Source organism: Acanthochromis polyacanthus, chromosome 2 (genome assembly GCF_021347895.1).
Source record: "Acanthochromis polyacanthus isolate Apoly-LR-REF ecotype Palm Island chromosome 2, KAUST_Apoly_ChrSc, whole genome shotgun sequence".
Classification (NCBI taxonomy): domain Eukaryota; kingdom Metazoa; phylum Chordata; class Actinopteri; family Pomacentridae; genus Acanthochromis; species Acanthochromis polyacanthus.
In genome coordinates this window covers 2,260,653-2,279,737 of record NC_067114.1, presented here as the reverse complement: position 1 = coordinate 2,279,737, position 19,085 = coordinate 2,260,653, and the positions used below count along the sequence as shown (strand labels likewise).

Sequence of the window (19,085 nt, the reverse complement as noted above, 5' to 3'; positions counted from 1 at the left end):
GCTGAGAGTTCTGCCCCCGAGAGGAGACAAAACAAGGTTATTTTGCAGGAATACGTGCAAAAAGTCAGAGAAGGAAACGGTGTCTCTGCAGAGAAAAGAGGAAAAGACAAGCTGATATATACTGTGTTCATACTTCAGCTTTGTTTATACTCAAAGCACCTGGCAGTTTCCTGAATTCACATGCACTGAAGAGTATGATTTTGTTTCCTTCTCTAGTGTAAAGATTGAAGATTTGATCTTTTCTGATGGGCGTGCTTTTGGTGAGTCTTATAAAACAAACAAACAGAAACCACAACAACCAACAGTGTCGTAAATGAGAGACCAGGGGTGTCCAACATGAGGCCCGTGGTCCAAAAGTGGTCCTCCAGAGGGTCCAATCCGGCCCTCAAAGTGTAAAAATTACAGAGAAGACATTAACTGCAGATTGTAAATCAGTAAAACTATAAATTTAAAATCATTTCTAGACCATGACAAGTTGTTTGGATCAGAAAGTAAAATACTAGATTGTTCTTTGGTCATTTTGTGTCTCATTTTTGTAATATTTTGTCTTGTTTGTGTTATGTTTTGTCTTTTTTTGTCCGATTGTTGTCGTTTGTCTCACGTTTTTGTCGTTTTGTTTCTCGTTTTTGTCATTTTGTGTTTCCTTTTTGTCTCGATTGTGTGTTTTTCGTCCTTTTTTTGTCATTTCGTGCTTCACTTTATTTGTTGTTTTGTGTTCTATTTTGTCTCGCTTGTGTTCGTCTATATTTTTGTCCTTTTGTTTCTCGCTTTTGTCATTTTTTTTGGTCTCATTTGTGTCGTTTGTCCATTTTTTCTTGCTTTGCAATTTTTTTGTCTCTTTTTTGTCGTGTTTTGTGGCGTTTGTTGCATTTTTGTTTCTTGTTTTTGGTATTTTGTGTCTCGTTTTTGTAATTATTTTGTGTTTTTGGGGTTTTTTTTTTGCATTTTTTGTCATTTGATTACAGAGTAAAATGTTACGTAGATACCTGTGTATCTTGGAAATGGAATGTCGGTTATTTACAGCTTTTTATGTTATGATTTTATTGGGCTGAATGTGGAACCTGAACTGATGACATCCCTGTTCCAGATGAATCCAAGTAAGAAAAGTTTGTTGCAGTGTCTCTGAAAACATACCAGCACCACATCCAGCTGTCTGACTTCATTTAACCAGCTTTTCTTTTTGTCATCCTGTAAAAAACAGGCAGCTTGTTGTTTCTGATACCAGCAGTGATGTTCCAGCGTCCTTTTAAACCACCGGAGGTCAGTGAAAACAAGATTTACACCTGAATAAACGTGTCTGTTATAAAACTACTGCCGTGCAAAAGGAATAACAATGATATCAGAATGTATTTATCACTGCGACACCAGACTGATTCATATTTTTCCTTCCAGGGCTTGATGATGTTCTTCAGCAGGGGGAGAGCTACCAGGGAGTCAGAGATGACTTGGCCCATATTAATCATGAAATTTTAATGAAATTCTCTCTTTTATTTCGGTATTTATCATCACGGATTCTGCATAAAATTCAGCTGTTGATGTATGATTCATGCATGAGGGTATTTAATCACTGATTCGCTTTAATAAAGACGCTGTGATCCACACTGTTCTCGCCTTCGAAGCCTCAGCACCACGATAAGTTGCTCTCTTTAACTCAGAGATCAGAAAAAATAAAACTTTCACGATGCAGACGAAACAAACAGGAAAACAAACTGAACTGAAAGCAGGCAGCAGCGGCTACTTTTTTATTCTAACCATTTATATTTTTAATAATAGGATGATAAATGATTATATCATTTCCACATTACAACTTCCAGGTCACAGAGTGTCTACAAAGGAACACAACATTTAATCACCTGGAACTGATTGATACAGAAATTTACTTTATGATCAAAGCGACAGAAGTCAGATAAAAGTCAGACAAAAAACAACACAAACAAAACAAAAGATTAAAAAAATGAGACAATATGACAAAAATGAGACAAACGGCGCAAAACAAAAAGAGACAAGAAAATTAAGACGAAAAAGTTAAAAAGCAAAAAACAAACAGACAAATGACAAAAAATTACACAAATAACACAAATGAGACCAAAAATGACAAAAGCAAGACATAAAATGACAAAAATATAGACAAACAACACAAGTGAGACAAAAAAACACAAAACGACAAAAACACTACACAAAACAACGGATAAAGCAAAACAAAAAATGACAGAAATAAGACCAAAAAAACACAAGCGACACAAAAAGGAAACACAAAACGACAAAAACATGAGACAAACGACAAAAGGCAGACAAAAATAACACAAAAGATCAACAAAAACAAGATAAAACATCACAAAAATGAAACACAAAATGACAAAAGAACAATGAACAATCTAGTATTTTACTTTCTGATCCAAACAACTTGTCATGGTCTAGAAACTATTCTAAATTTATAGTTTTACTAATTTACAATCTGCAGTTAATGTCTTCTCTGGAATTTTTACACTTTGAGGGCCGGATTGGACCCTCTGGAGGACCGCTTTTGACCCACGGTCCTCATGTTGAACACCTATGTTCTAGTTGTGTTCAGGTGAAGTATTTCTGGTCCACATTGTACTTTTACTGATACTTGTACTACCTCGTCTCCCCAGCAGGCGGCAGTGTTCTCCAACAGAAGCTTCACCAGGAGCCAAACGGCTGAAATGTTTATGTTGGTGCAGTTTATCCTCTAACCTGAATTAAAGGTTTTCAACTCAGTTGTTTTTTCTTCTTTGTTTTGTTTCTCTTTTGTATTAATTCATTTATCACTCAGTGACCTTCGACTGCGACGCTACACTTCTTTGGAAACATCGCTGGGAATTAAAGTGCATCTCTGCAGGGAGAGAAAGGTCTTGGAGCGCCGCTCGCTGCTTTTATTGACTCTTAATGAGAAAAAGGAACAAGTTCGCTTCAGGCCAACGCTTCCTCTGCCTCCACCCTCCACCGCCGCCCGCCTCTTCTTCTCCCATGCAAGGCAGACTCGGCCTCCTGTGGCCAGGCCTGGATGTTTGTGTAGCATCAGCACAACCACTGAGCAGCTCCTCGCATTAAGCATTCATTGAGTCATTGTTGCTGATGCAAATATTGCTTTCCTTAACCTGGAAGGAACTTTGGTTTTGTTTTTCTGGGGTGAGTCAGATGGTCCAAAGACAAATAATATATTTTTTACTTTGATTTAAAAACACAGCAAATATATTTAAATTACACTGAAAGTAAAATGAACTGAGTAATTTGAGTAAATTATATTCACTCCAAAAATGTCGTACTTTTTCCAGCTCTGTAGCAAAAAAAAGAAAAAAAAAAAGAGCTTCCAAAATCTCACGCAATATATATGATGCAATGGAGTTAAAATCTGCACCTGAAGCAGTTATAACATTAAAAAAGTTGTAGCATTTTATGTCAATATGTTAAAGATGGAAAATGTTTTACAATCATGGGTTATCATTAGTTATGCAAAATGTGAAAGCAGCATTTTTCTATTGTAGCTGATCAAGCTAATGCTACTTTCTGCTATTTCTTTTAGCATTTTGTGGCTAAATCTAAAACAATGCATCCCATTTTGCACGCTGATTATATACAGTACCTATTAAAAGTCTTCATCCCCCCTTGAACATTCCCCTTGTCTTCCATTTCAATAATGAATTGCAGTCTGTATAATTTGGCCTCTTTGATAACACACACACACACTCTTTCATGTCAAAGTGAAAAAAATCCAACTGTGAAATGTCAATTAATCAAAAATATAACACCATGTAGAATGAGTGATCACATAAGATTCCTTTGGTATTTTTTAATTAATTGATATTATTTTGTAGATATCCGTTTTCACTTTGACATGAAATAGTCTTTTTAGTACATTCTTGTCAAAAAAAGCCAAATTAATTAGTTTTTGTAAACACTCTAATTATTGCCTAACTTGTAATTTCAGCAGAGGTTTAAAGACATTTACAACTGAAACACTCGTGTTACGTTCTGTCACTGCACATGTGATCGGTTTGGGACAATATATTGATCATCATTATATCATGTGTTACATTATTGATACGCCAGTGCCAAATATTGATGTTTTTAATTAAACATGGAGGTAATCCAAATGAATTCCCACAACCCGCAGTCACTGTTTCATGACCTGCAGTGAATAATAATGATAATACAAAGTGACACCACAACACAGCAAAACAATACATAATTCATACATTTTGCCCTTTTTGAGGGTATTTTTGTGCTTCAGTTACCCAGATATCATGCTGGATTGTCAATGATTGAACTGCTATATTGTGAATGTGTTGTTGTTGTGTGCAGCCTGTCATTACAGCATCATTCCCACTTCTACTGTGTGACGATAAATAAGACTAAGTTTGAAACATGCACAGTAAAATTTCAGGTGCAAGCATTAGAGCACTTCACAACCATTTTCCTGCTTCAGAATTGCCATTTTTTACACTAACGAGTGTGATGTGCTGAGTTTGTGTTGTGCTTGTGTGGGTTTGCAGAGAGACGGCCGAGCTGCTGTGCTGCAGCTGCTCAAAGCCTCGCTGCCTCCCTGGTGTTTTGGTTGATGAGGTGTAGTTTGTGTCTCCAAATGAAGAGCATGTGTGGCGGACGCCCCCCTGATACATTATTAATAGTTGCTAGACTCCAGGCGCTCCTTTTCCCTCTGTTGAATTTCAGACATTCGCAGCTTTTTCTCTTTCAGTCAATCTAGAAACGCCTCCACCACAGACGTGCTTTTGTCTGCTGTATACCTCTATATCATTGCTGTGTTTACTCGACTCCCCGCTGCTGCTTCGGCTCCTTATTGTTCTCTGGCAGAACCGCCATCGTCGTACCTGTGAAGGCTGTTATTCTGCATAGAAACCGCAGAATGCCAGCTGCTCATAAATGAGCGAAATACAGCAATTACCAAGTTTGGAAATGGAGAGAACAGATCATTTTATTTTAGTGTAATGACTGCCTCTAAGTCTCTGGTGTTCATTTAGACGACAGGATGAGGCTGAGTTTGACACTCTGTCGGCTCAATGGCACAAATGAAGCGAGATAAGAAGTGAAGTTTGAAAATGATTTGGCAGAGCGGGGAGAAACGATTCTCTGATGACAGCAGACTGTTGAGGCAGTTACTAATGAGATGGGTGACTTTTCAAGGACTACGTTAACATTTTGGAAAATCATTTTGTTATGTTTCTTGCAGAGAGACGATCATGTTGGTGTCATCCATACGAAGCTACAGCCAGCAGCCATCTAGCTTAGCTTAGCAGAAAAGGCATCAAATACCCCTAACATCACCTTTAAAGTTGCTTTGAAACTGAACTTTTCTTTGGGAAAAAAGCAGCCAGAGCAGTTCAGTGTCAAAAAATAAAAGGCTGAGATACAACATGTTGTTGGTAGAGGTATGCTACATGTTTTACGCTGCTTACAGGTTTTGCATTGAGCTATGAGCTAAGCTAAGCTAAGCAGTAGCCTGAGGTTAGCTGTATATTTAACGGACTGACTTGGCAGTAGCAACTGATTTTCTTCATTTCTAACCTTTTGCCTGAAAAATAAATACTACATTTTTGACATTCAAAATCAAAACTTTGGCAAAAAGTTATTTTATCAAAGAGGCAAAAAAATAAAAACCAGGGTTGCCAACTTGTGACCAGATCTTAGAGTGAGATTTGGTTTGTGCAGGATGCTAACAGGGGGTCTAATTTTGAAAATTATTGATCTTATTTCCTTCATTCTGGAGTAATTTAAGAGCATTTTGCCTGTTAAAATCTTATTATAGAGATAGCATTAAGGGTTAATAAAAAACAACAACACTAAGCTTAAAAAAAATCTGAAAAGAAAAAACAGACCAAGGGCAGGCAGTATTGAAAACGGTTCTTCATGTAAAATATGGATGAGCGTGAGAGTTGGCAGCCCTGTAAAAACTGTAACCTAAACTGTTAAACTGAGTACACAAAGCTACAGCTAGTAGCCGCTTAGCACAGAACACTGTAAACAGTAAGTAGGTAAAATTTTCTCCAAAAACAACAAAATCCACCTGGCGTAATCTCTGAAGCTGTTTTGTTGGTTTCATTCATACATAAAAAAAAGAATAAAACTAAAAATTCATTGTGGCAAAAATCAGAAGGTTGAGATATGACATGTTGTAGAACTAGGCTATCTGTTTCGCCCTGCTTTTAGCTATCATGCTAACCTATAAGCTAAGCTAAGCTATAGCCTTAGCTGTACTGGATATTTGATGGACTACTTCAACAGTTTGGAGAATAAGTTTGCTCTGTTTCTTGCACAGAGAAAATCAGGATTGCTCTCATGCATGCTAGCAGACGCTTAGCTTAAACTTAGCTTAGCACAAAAGGCTAGCAAATCAACCTCCCTCCAAAGGCATCAAAGTACACCGAGCATCATCCCGAAAGCTATTTCATTGATTTTAACTGTACAATAAAATGTTCAAAATTGAAAACTTCGTGTGTCAAGAAACCAAAAGGTTGAGATCTAACATTTCTAGAGAGCTATAGCTAGGCTAGCTGTTTCACCCTGCTTTCAGGTTTTGTGCTAAGCTAAGCAGTGGCATGAGGTAACAGACAGGTCAGAGAGCAATAACTGACTTTTTTCCATTACTAACTTCAGGCTGGAATGCCAAAAAAATATTTAAAATATTATTGAGCTCTTCAACAAAGTGAAGAAAATCACAAAACTCAAAAACCATAGCTTAATACAAAAGACTATAAAGCTCTCTTGAAAGGTAACAAATTTGATCTAGCATCAAATTCAAAGCTTTTTTTTTATTGATTTCACTCCAGCAGGAAAAGAATAAAACTGAAAAATGCTTTGAAATTAAGCAGCCAGAGCAGCTCAGTGTTAAGAAATCAAAGGCGTAACATGTAGTTTAACTGTTTTCATGTTTTTTCAGGTTTCCTGCTAAGCTAAAAGCTAAACTAAACAGCAGCCTGAGGTAGACTGTATATTTAATGAAGACTTTGTTCTTCACTGACTTCTTCCAAGAAGCCAAAAGCACATTTGAAAAAATATTTATATCTTCCCCACAGAATGAATAAACTGTGTGGAACTTTAGCTGCTCTCTTTAACTGCTCTCAGGTGCATCGTTTGGTTTCTCCTCGCCGGATGCTTTCACATCCAGACCTCCTCCGAGACCCCCTAAAACAACACACAAACAAATCCAATAACGCAGGGTTCAACGGTGTGTTAATTTCATCAAGTGGGCAAATTTATGGACCCCATAAAGCCTGTGGCCTCCGGACGCCAGAGGACCAAGGATTGGCTGTAATTTTATCACGACCATCTCAAAGGCATCTGAATGGCAGCAGACGAGGCGGGAGAGGCCGGCACAGAGGCCATGAAGAGAGCGAGTTTATCGGGTTTATGCAGGGCTAATTACAGGACCGGGAGACAGACTCGCTGTCAGGAGGGACAGTAATATCATTAGCGTCGAGGAAAGAGGAGGAATGTGATGCGTGGGGTGAAGCGTTCGCCTGCAAGGGAGAAATTATGGCTGGGTTGTATTTATGCCAGAAGGTAATGAAAAATGCAAGCGGGTGGCAGGAGATCCAGGCCTTCTCAGGTGTCTGCGCTCCTCCCTGGATCAGAATAGCCTAATTAGGATAAATTATTAATTAGGATTGTTTTTCTTCTCAGCAGTTCCACAGACAGGATGGTGGCGACGAATAAACTGTTTTTCTACTGCACGGTCTGAGCCGAGACCTCCTCAGAAACAGGCCGAGATCTACGCAGCTGCTGCAGTTAAATCCCACAATAAATAATAACTAAAAAAACTAGAGATAATTGGAAACTTTCCATGTAAAAAGGCAAAATTTCTACAGATAACTTACACGAGCTCACTGCTACACATCTGCAGGCACAAATACAGAAAAAGTTAAAGATTAACTGTCTGTCAGAATACAATTATTGAAAAAAAGCACCTTAAAATGACAGCTGAGTTTAGGAATGACAGAGTGTAAAGAGATAAATTGAGCCAGAAGTGTCAGCCGAAGTGTCTAAACTGAAGCAATATGTCAGGGGAAGTTGTTCAAAAGCAGAAGATCTGATGGGGTTTGAAGTGTCAGTGGAAGCAGCTGAAATGTCAGCTCAGATGTGAAAGTGGAGAGGAAGTGGGGTTATGAATCAAATAAGAAGGAACTGGTTAAAACCTAAAACCTCAACCTTCTCTGGAGACAGAGAATCAGAAAATAAGAGTCTGAACGTTGAGGGAAGTGGTTTTATTATTATGAATAACACTAAATAACACCTGAGGAGACGGAGACGACGTCACTGGAATAAAGGTTTAACCGACTGACTACAGCAGGGGTGTCCAACATGAGGCCCGTGGTCCAAAAGTGGTCCTCCAGAGGGTCCAATCCGGCCCTCAGAGTGTAAAAATTACAGAGAAGATTGTAGATTGTAAAATTGCAGATTGTAAATTAGTAAAACTATAAATTTAAAATCATTTCTAGACCATGACAAGTTGTTTGGATCATGAAGTAAAATATTAGATTTTTCATTGTTCTTTTTGTTGTTTTGCATTTCATTTTTGTAATATTTTGTCAGTTTTTGTCCCTTTTTTCGTCTGATTGTTGTCGTTTGTCTCACATTTTTGTCGTTTTGTTTCTCGTTTTTGTCGTTTTGCGTTTCCTTTTTGTCTCACTTGTGTTTGTTTATGTTTTTGTCGTTTTGTTTCTCGCTTGTGTCATTTGTCCATTTTTTGGTCTCTTTGTAATTTTTTTGTCAGTTTGTTTTGTTTCGTGTCGTTTGTTGCATTTTTGTCACTGTTTCATGCTTTTGTCGTTTTTCTGTCTCGTTTTTGTCATGTTGGGTCATTTCTGTAATTACTGTGTGTTGTTTTTGTCGTTTGTCTCGTGTTTTAGTCATTGTTTCTCGTTTCTCTGTTCTGTTTTTCCCTTTATGTTTTGCTTGTGTTTTCTGTATTAATTTGTCATTTTGGACTTCGTTTTTTTCATTGTTTTGTGCATAGTTTTTTTTTTTTTCAGTTTTTGTCATTTGTCAATTTCTTAGTCGCTCATTTTTGTTGTTTTGTGTTTCCTTTTTGTCTCGTTTGTGTTTTTTGTCTCATTTTTGTCATTTTTTCCCTTTACTTGTGTTTTTTTAAATCATTTTGTGTCTCGCATGTGTGGTTTGTCCATTTTTTGTGTCACTTTGTGTCTCATTTTGGTCATATTTAGTCTTGTTTTTGTTGTTTTGTTTTGACTTTTTTTGTCTGAACTAAAATGAGTTCGACTTCCCTGGTCTAAATGATTACATGTACGATCAATCAAATCACTGCATTAGTCATTTTTTTGGGTAAACATTAACTTGTTTCCCTCCTGGTCTCTATTAGTCTGATAAAGACACACCTCCATCAGGTAAAACAGCTGCCTGATCTCGCTTCGGTCCCTCTTGTGGCTCTAAAGCAGCTCAAACCCACAGAAGCATGGAGGCTGGATCTCTGGAGGTGTCCTGTGGTGTCCTCACTGGGATGTTGGCAGCAGATCCTTTGGGTCTTGTTGGTTGTGGGGTGGAGTCTCCGTGGCTCGGGCTTGTTCTAACGAATCCTGTGGATGTTTGATCGGGTTGGGATGTAGATTGACATCTGATTAAGATTCCTCCAGGGTGACTCACTTTGGAGGCTTTCTGGGAAACTGGAATGATATCTGAGGTAGATCTGGAACTCGCTGGAGGGATTTCATATCTCAAATCTTATCTCAGATATCCTTGAACATCTTTAAATCCCCAGGAGGAGCTGGACACGCGACGTCTGGAACATCTTGCTGACGATGACTCGACCCTGGATAAATGGAAGGAAATGGATGGATGGAGGTTGGATGGAGTCAAAGCTTTGAGCTCATTGTCTCAGATCAGCCTCAGGGAGTGATGGGTGACGAAGAAAATAGCACACCTTTTGCTCTAGATACCTTCCAGTGTCACTCCGTCATTCCATTTACCAAGGTTATCCACTTTTCTTTTATCTTTCGTTGTTTGTTCCTGTCTGTCAGACCCCTCTTACCTTTTGCACCTTTGCATCGGTCTGGCAGACCTCTTCATTCAACCACCTTTTGTTCTTTCTTGTATCACCTTCTGTTACTGATTAGCAACTCAAATATTCATCAGAGAACATTTTCTTAAAAAAGTGTGCTTCTTTAAGACTGGAATCGATTGTTTTTCCACATTCCAGGTGCATTAATCTCGAACAAAGTTTTTTGTTTTACATAGGCGGCACATGTCAAAGTAACATTCACATAACATCAGGAATAATGTTTCCAGCAGAACATCGTATTGATACGAGATGATCGATGTTGGACGCTTGACCCGTCAGTGTCCAAAAGTCAGACACGATTGGATGTATGGTTTTCTTTTATATAAATACAGTAAGATTGCTGAAACTTGGCGTACCGCAGGAAAGAACAGAGCTAAAGATGGAAAATAACGCTGCTAATAATGTAATAAAACGTTCAAAGTGCTGTTTAATCTCTGCCAACACATTGAAATCCAGCTTGAAGACTGAGAGCACTAGAACTCTAGAAGTCTGTATCTGGGTGTTGGTCGGTCCTTCCTTTCTGTCCACATCCCACCTGCTCCGGCTACCTGTTAAATACAGAATCGATTTTCCGGCTCTTTCATTTATTTCTAAAGCTGTGCATGGGCTGACACTTTGGTACATTTCAGAAGTTCTCTGGCCCTCTACTTTACCTCAAGGCCTCTCAGTCTGTCAGAACAACGGCTTTTAACTGCTGCAGGATCGATGCTGCCGGGTAAGGGGGAGACCGTGCCTTCAGAGCAGCTTTCCTCATTCAGTCCAATGTTCCTCCTCTGCTGACATTTTTAAGAAAAACCTCGAGATGTACGTTTCCAAAGGCTACGGGTTTCTCTCAGTGGTCTTAATATTTTAGTATTTTATATTTACTTAACGCCAGAAACTGCTCTGACATGTCACCCGTTTGACCTTCTGTTTTAGTATTTAGGTCGGTACTAAATACAAGAAACCAGCAGTATATTAAACAAGATAAGAGCAAAGCAGACAGAGATAGCAAAAATTTAAGGCATAACTATGTACAGAATGTACACAATAAAGCTAAAAACTGTGTAGATGATGTGTAAATAGACAGAAAAATAAAAATCAATTAAGAAATGTGCAATTAGTCGTGTGCAAATAACAAGAGATGTCCATTTATATACCTGTATGTGTCCCATTTTATTTATTTATCATTATATATATATATATTATTTAATGTTGTTTAGTTTTACAAATTGACTTTACAAGTCTGTATCCGGTCTTGGTTTTTGCACACTTTTGTTGCAGAGTAAAATATTTAAAGACTAATCTTCTTGAAACTCCGTCTTCACACTACAAACCACGCAGATATTCAGTTTTTAGTCCAAAAACAAGGAAAGTCCTCGTGAAAGTCGATGCTAAGATCAACAAAAGAGCCCAAGCACAAAGAATAACAAAGCAGCAGAACGTCTATGGAGAGCTTTGTTGGATAGACGACGAGATGAGACCCGAAGTTTAAGAAAAATGCTTTAATTTTTTTACACCTTTAAAAAGCAAAATTTTAAAGCACAAAGATTTACTCTGTATATAAACACCTCTCTTCCTTGGACTAAAAAATGGTAGCATTTCGCACATTGTGCTTCGATTGCAAAGTCTGTACAACCACTCTGGGCCTCTCGTGGCGTCACGACCCCAGTAAACATTTTATTGCATAAATCACATTTGACCTCGGCGGCCATTTGTTGAAGTGTCTGAACAGAGAGTGGAAAGACGAGAGAAAGAACCACGGAAATGAGGGGAAAAGAAGCTCTCACACCCATTACACAGTGAACAACAGTAGCAGCTTTCTTAATGAAGGCGTTGCACATTGTCCTGGAAAGAAAAATAGAAAAAAAAAAAGGAATCCAAGAAAGAAATACAACCAAAATAAACAAGAAACGGCAGTTGTGCTTTTTGTCTATCGAGCAAAACCCATCCTAATCCTCAGCAGATGATTCCAAAAGAAAAACAAAACAGACTTTCAAGGAGAATTTGCAGCTATTGGCTCATTTCCCTTTAAATCAGTAGCTGACTAAACGCTAATCTCTAGTTGCACACCCCCCCGTCACAATAAGCACATTTTACATCTGATCTGCTAGAATCTATTCAACCTACATCTGAAAAAACTAGCATTTCTCAAAAGGCAGTGTCTCTCCGTGACGTCTCCGAAGAGACTAAATGCTGAATGGAAGTCGCTTCGCACGAAAATATACAAATTCAAAGATACTAATAATCAAATCAATGACTTTGGTATAAACAACACGCAGACCTTCCACTCCTGAATGTTCCCTTTAAACTCCACCTCTGGAAATGGAAAATGATAAATTATGCAAATATTCATGGGAAGAGAACAAAACAAGGGTCAGCGAGAAAACAAAAACCTCAGATTGAACAAATCAAATCTCTTCTACGGGAAAACTATTTCCTCATCAAGAAAAAGAAAGAAAAATCAGCAGAAACCTCTTAAAAATCAGACTGAGATGGAAAAAAAAGAACTACTCTAAGTTTAGTGGTTGAGGTTGCAAATTTTTGACAATTAAATGTTTTTTTAGGAAAACATCAGAATATTACAAGAAAAGCTCTCATTACTACATTAGAGGGCTTATTTCTGGAACTAAATGCCGTATTCTGTGAATGAACCGGATGAAATGTGCAGATTTTTGCCACATAAGTTGTATACACTGAGCTGAAAAGTGAACAGAATTCCACTTTTTAATCCTAATATTCTAACTTAGATTATCTCTAATAAATCAGCTGCAGATGAAGCTGTATGTTCAGGAAGGTAACAGTTGTAAAACAAAGCAGCAGGGCTTTTAAATGAATCGAGTGCTGCTTCTTCTCCTACGACGACCGGAAAGCTTCACTGTCTTCACCTTAAGAACAAAAACAGCCCGAGTCTCCGGCTTCCCGTTAATAATCTTTAAGGCAGATCGATGAAAGCCTCATGGAAGCCGAGGGCCGCTCGTGTGTTTGTGATGCCGGCGAATGCTGACTCATCCGTGACTAGCGCCAGCCTCTCCAGCCTATTAGCCGGGTGAATTGTTAGTGTCTTGGCGAGCCTCTTTCTCCTCGTTCGGCGGTCAACAGGGCAGCGCTCGCATTAAAAACGCTGAGCTCGTGCGCTCGCGACGGCCGAGAGGAGCGACGGGAGCCTGCAGGGACCGACGGCCTCTTTATGTGCCTGCTTCAGCGTCTGGTTAAACGTTATGAATCGACGCTGCAGCCGCTGACCACAACTATCTATTCAGACTCACAACAGACAGCTACACTTGGATTATTAGTTTTAAGGTTTGGGTTGCAGAAGAAGGGTTTTCAAGTCAGAAAAGATCGAAAAGAGGGCACGAAAATGAATGGAAATGCGACTACAACCAGTGAAGCTGGAGTTAAAGAAGACAGATGGAGCACGAGCTAATGTTTTGCATCGGTTTAAAAGTTATTTCCACTGTTTTTATGATCCAGAAATCCCTTCAAGTGACGTTTCTTAGCCTCCACTGACTGTAGCTTAGCTTATCATCAGGGACTCTGCACATTAATTCCAATAAATTTGAATGTAAATATGCAACTTTTAGCCACAACTGTTTCATTTCCACATGTTTAAGATGCTGGCAGCACAATTTAAACCTTTTTTCCCCCTAAACTGTGCCAATGAAAAGAGCTGAGGTTTGATTTGATGGAGTCGTGTTAATTTCTGACTCATGATCGTCTGTGATCATCTCGGTACTAAACTGACTCAGTCGGGATCTCTGAGCCAAACTCAGCTAATTATTTGTAGTCTTGCTTTACAACAACACAAGAATTTGGTGGGTTTTTTGTGACCGACCAACACCAAAGCAGCTACGAACGACCGTCACAAATTAAGACGGGCGACGAATTAAAGGAAAAACTGGAATCTGGAGGTTCTCTTTTTGCCGTCACGATTTGAGCCGACTTGTCCCCACAGTTTGTTCTGAGCATCACTTCTATCCTCAGGAAATATTTCTATGCCTCTTATAACACATACATGCTTGCAATGTCTAAAATCACCTGAAAAATTAGTTTCCACCTCCTGTGAGCTGCAGTAACTCAAATATCTCTTCAAGCAAACCATTTTTAGGTGAAATTAACGGAGTTTTGTTACCGTTTCCATTAAGTTTTTTGTATGCGATACTTTAGAAATTTGCTTTAAAAATCATTTTGGACACTCAGTGAACACCTCCATCCTTGGACTAGGAGTCACTATAAGGTTTGGAGTGTGTTAAAGGTGGGATTGGTTTATTCTGGCTTTCACTGATCTAATGTTGATTCTGATCATCAAAACACCAAATGAGGGAATATCTGTTGGAATAACATTCAGAGACTTTTAGAATCAACGCCAAGGAGCACCGAAGCTTTTTCCACCTCACTAAGACTCATAATTGTTGGTTTTCCTTTAATTTGTCACCAGTCTGTAGGTAATACTAATGCTAATTATGACAAATTAGTAACGTTTTTTAACGACTGTTGCAAACCTGAATGCAACAGAAACGTTCATGATGTTGCAGCATGTTACGTCAAATATGGTTGTTTATTCCTCCAGGCTGATTTCAAGCAGCTTCATAGACAACTAATTCATGACGAAAGAAAAAAATAAAGGAGTATAATTAACTGTTATTATGTATTCTCATTTTAGAGAACAGAGCTTCAGAAAATAAAGGTTTTGGAAGCATAAAGCGTTCGATTCTGTAGCTTTTCTTCATAATATTCCACATTTGAAAGTTCTCCAATAAAAATGTTTCGGTGGAGGAATAAAGATCTTACATTGAAAGGATTCGTTTTTTGGCAACATTCTCCTTCAAATAATTTATAATATATTCTGTTATTTACAGTTCAATCGCTCTAATAAACTTCTGCAGATCTGAGATGTGATGATAAAAAAATAGAGCTGGAAAAGTGAAGCATGGCGGATGCTTGAAAGAACGTCGGTAATGTGAGTTTCATCTTCCTAAAACGTCATAAATCGGTATTTTCAACAACACACTCATCCTAAAAGCAAACACACAAACTCTGGAACTAGGTCTGTGCATAATTACAAACACTAGCTCAAGGAAAAGAAAAGAAACGGGAGAGGGGAGCTACAGTCGACGTTGCAGAAAATATAAAAGCTGCAACGGAGCACATGAGAGTTTTAGTTGAGAGCTGCAGCTGACTGAAGCTTCCTTCAGACCAGAACCTGATGCACACAGACACACAACAACCGGCTTCATTCAACCACCCAGTCAGCTCACACACACACAATATATTGATCCTCTTTTCATCTCAGCTCTATACTACATGTGTGGGTTCTAGTTGAGTCTAGTTGTGCTTGGCACGGATCCCTTTTAAGTAGTTTTTCCAGCGCTTGACCACATCTTTGAAGATGGGAGAGTTGTCTATGGAGGCCAGCAGCTGCAGCTGGTTGATGTGCGTGGTGTGGTAGTCCCAGCGTGCCAGGTTGGGCGCCGTGCCCAGCATGAAGTGGCGAAGGTCGTAGATGCTCCCGGACCCCGTGTCGAAGAGCGGCAGCATGGCTTTCAGGGACTCCATGCCGCGGCTGAACAGTTGGCCGGCCTCTCTGCCCAGCTTCTCTCCGGCCGTCTCAGTCAAGTCGTAGAGTCCCAGCAGGGAGTAGATGAAGCCGTTGAGGACGAAGGAGCTGGGCGTGGTGGGGTACTCCTCGTACCAGTCGTATTTGTTCATGAACACGGCTTTGACCCCGTGCTGCGCTGAAGGCACCTTGTAGGGTCCCACTGCCTTGAGGGCAGCGTTGAGGTAAGCCTGGTCCTTGGTGAGCAGGTAGGCCCTCACCAGGGTGGACATGGCCTGACCCTGAGCCATGGCCGAGTACCAGCCTGGCTCCAGGGGCCGGAAGCCTTCGCCCAGCTTGCGGGTGACCATGATGGGCCACCCGCCTCGCTCGTCCTGGTTACGCAGCAGCCATTCGCTGGCGGCGAAGAAGGCGGCCATGTGGGCAGTGGTGGAGATGGTGACGTTGTCCACGAAGCCTCGTCCATGGAGGACCAACCGTACCACCCGTCTGGGCATGATCTGGGAAACAGACGGAGTGCAGCAACATAATTACTGGCTAGAGTTAGAACTAAAGATCCCATGCGATGAAAATCCATTTGTCTTGTGATTATTTTGCATATTTTTTATGCAAAATAAAAGTGGCTTCTACTTTTGCCGGTCCTCAAACCCCCTAACACCGAATGGCATTTTTCCACTAGCATCTACTCGGCTCGGTTTCGATCGTTTTCCATTACAACTGAGTACCATCTAATCTTTGCACAAACACAACAATGGAGGACACGGAGGTGATGGTATACCTGCTGCTCGGTCATATTCAAATTTTACCAAGTTCTGTGAAGACAAATGCGCACTGTCACTGTTGCCAGTTTTTTTTTTTTTTTTAAATGGTGGGTTTGGTTTTCGTGAAGGAATCGCTCTCGTGTGTCGTCACTCTCTGTCCAATCAGTGTCCTGCATTCTGTAGACGTCACATTATCGGTTCCAATCAGCTCTCTGGGAATCCCGGCCCAGTAGGAACTAAAACAGTAGCTGGTACCAGGAACTACATCCTGATGGAAAGCCTCACAAATCCAGTAGAGTCAAGTAGGTGCTAGTGGAAAAGCGCCAGTAGTTAGCCTCCCAACTTTACAAACCAATCAGAATTTGACCCACGTGTGACCTCACACTGAACTAACCAATAGTCTTCCAGGTCAAACTCTGACTGACAGTGTTTTCTTCTTGAAGGTGGCGGGAACAGAAGCAGTTCAGTGGTTTTAGAGCGAAACAGCCCATTTAAGGGAGTGTAAAAACCGGAAGGTAGATGGTCACGGTGAAATAAAGCATAAAAAACTCAGACATGTAAACTTCGCTTACCTTGATTTGCTGAAAAGGGCCCAAAATGTTACCTTTCATTTAATAGTATTTGCTCACGATCTCTACACTCTGAATAATCAATTAGTTCTCATAACTTGAACTTGATGAACAGAAGATGAACAGTCTGGCTAAAATGATACTGCAAAAGTAACTACAATAAACTAAATGAACACTGAAATACATTACAACTGATGACACACATTGCAGTTTAGAGTTGCAATGTTTTAAAATTATATATTTTTACATTTCTTTTGTCTATAAAACATCAAAAAATAGTGAAAAAGATCTGCTGTGATTTCTTAAAGCCAAAGGTTCTTGCATGAAACGTTAAAATATTCAGTTTATCTCAACATAAGATGAAAAACGTAGCAAATAAGAAGCTAAAACAAGAATTGCTTGACCTTTTTTGCCTGAAAACTGCTAATAATTAAAAACTGATTGTTTCAGCTCTGTCTGTCTTTCATCACAGCTACTTTCAAACTTCCACTAACCTTCGTGGCCTTCACAGCCTTGGTGTTGGACAGTCCGACGCCCTTCCTGAGGTCGGTGATCAGGTCCCGGGTCAGAGTGCTCCAGGCGGTTCTGGACCCGATGCCGTAGGTGATCTCACGGTCTTTGAAGGCGATGAGCTGAGTGTTGGTCACGTAGTGGACCGTGAAGGGCGCTCCCTTCTCAGTGGTTTCCAGGATCACCGACACACTGCCGTTGGAGATGAACTTGACGTCCAGGCTGAGGATGAAGTCTTTGGAGTTCCCCAGCTGGAGGGAAACTCCTTCTGAGGACTCTGTGGTGGTGATGGGGGTGAGGAGGGCGGACAGATGGGAGAGGATGCAAAAGATGATGCATATGATAAGCAGGGGGATCATGTTACAGCATTTCTTCGTGTGCATTTAGTCTGGAGGAAAAATGTAACAAGACGACATGGTCATCAATATCCCCCGCCACATGTGATGTCTATGAGTCTATATCCAAAATAGTGATGAAGGGCCATAACTCTGTTAAATATTATCGCACAGGTCTCATTTTCGAACTTGATCAAGGTGTCCATGGTGTGAAGCTACACACTACATTTCGTAATCCTAGCTGTAACAGTTTCTGAGAAAAGCTGTCCCCTTCATCTCGGACGGACGGACGGACGCCAAACCTATATCCCCCTTTTCCACTTCGTGGAGGCGGGGGATAATAACTTCATCTGACTGATTTTAAGGACTTGTGACGACTACTGGATCACAGTGGACTATTTTTAGCTGGAAGCCTTTAATGCTGTCTGCCTCTTTTGATGTTGTATTTATGTGATAGTTGGTCTTTTACGTCATCTTTCTTAGATTTTTAATACCAATCAGACAACTTAAAGATTAATCTCAGGTAAAAACCAAACCATTTTTACTCTGCAGCAGAGTTATGTGACGATCGGCGTGCGTTTGTCTGGGAATCTGTCCGTCCATGTGCAACATTACTCAAAAACAGACTCATGGATTTGGATGAAACTTTCAGAGAAGGTCAGAAATGACACAAGGACCACCTCATTACATTCTGGCAGTGATGCGGCTTATAGTCTGGATCCACGGATTTGTTAAACGATTTCCCGTTGCGGCATCACTGTAACCATGACAACAAGGCAGCATCAGCTGCCTGCTAACGATCACATGATTGCGATCCTACTACTGACTTATCAGGACTTATACATCAGAAATGATACAAGGCACAAGTGATTAAATTGTGGGAGTGTTTCTGAGTTTTCCTTCCACCCTTATGTGAATTTTTGGACTTTTCGGCAGCATCTTTAAGTTCAGACTGAACACCCATCTATTTAGACATGCTTTCGAATCCTAGGACTGTTTTATGCTTTTCATAGTTTTGTGTTTTTTATGGGTTCTATGGCTTTATAGCAATCAAAATGGTATTGTTTTGTTTAATTATGCTGTTGGAAAGCGCTTTGGTCTTCCGTTATGTTGTTGTAAAATGCTCTACAAATAAATTTAGATTGATTATGTGGTTTTTTTTTTGTTTTCATCACATCAAGAAACCACTTCTTGGATAAACACTTCCTGTGCCGTGGGAATGGTGCCAAAAATAAAAGCCTGTAACATTTAAAAAAAAGAATACACCTTCAGAATAAAAGCATGGAGGGAGCGTTTATTTTAACACTGGCAAAACAAAGCCTT

General features: G+C 39.8%; 1 protein-coding gene across 3 annotated transcripts in view; it reads right to left on the bottom strand.

Annotated features, from left to right (window-relative positions):
* Nucleotides 1-11,520: 11,520 nt before the first annotated feature.
* Nucleotides 11,521-19,085, bottom strand: part of glceb (glucuronic acid epimerase b) — a 94,692-nt gene continuing 87,127 nt past the window's right edge. For 2 of the 3 annotated variants that reach the window (XM_022190040.2, XM_051936684.1), the window contains 2 exons: nt 17,412-17,704; nt 11,521-16,087 (listed from right to left, as the gene is read on the bottom strand). In XM_022190040.2, the coding sequence (XP_022045732.1) occupies nt 15,356-16,087; nt 17,412-17,704 (1,025 nt within the window). In that variant the 3' untranslated portion in view covers nt 11,521-15,355. Of the gene's footprint in view, nt 16,088-17,411; nt 17,705-19,085 lie in introns of those variants that run through there. The other variant, XM_051936695.1, reaches the window with a different exon arrangement.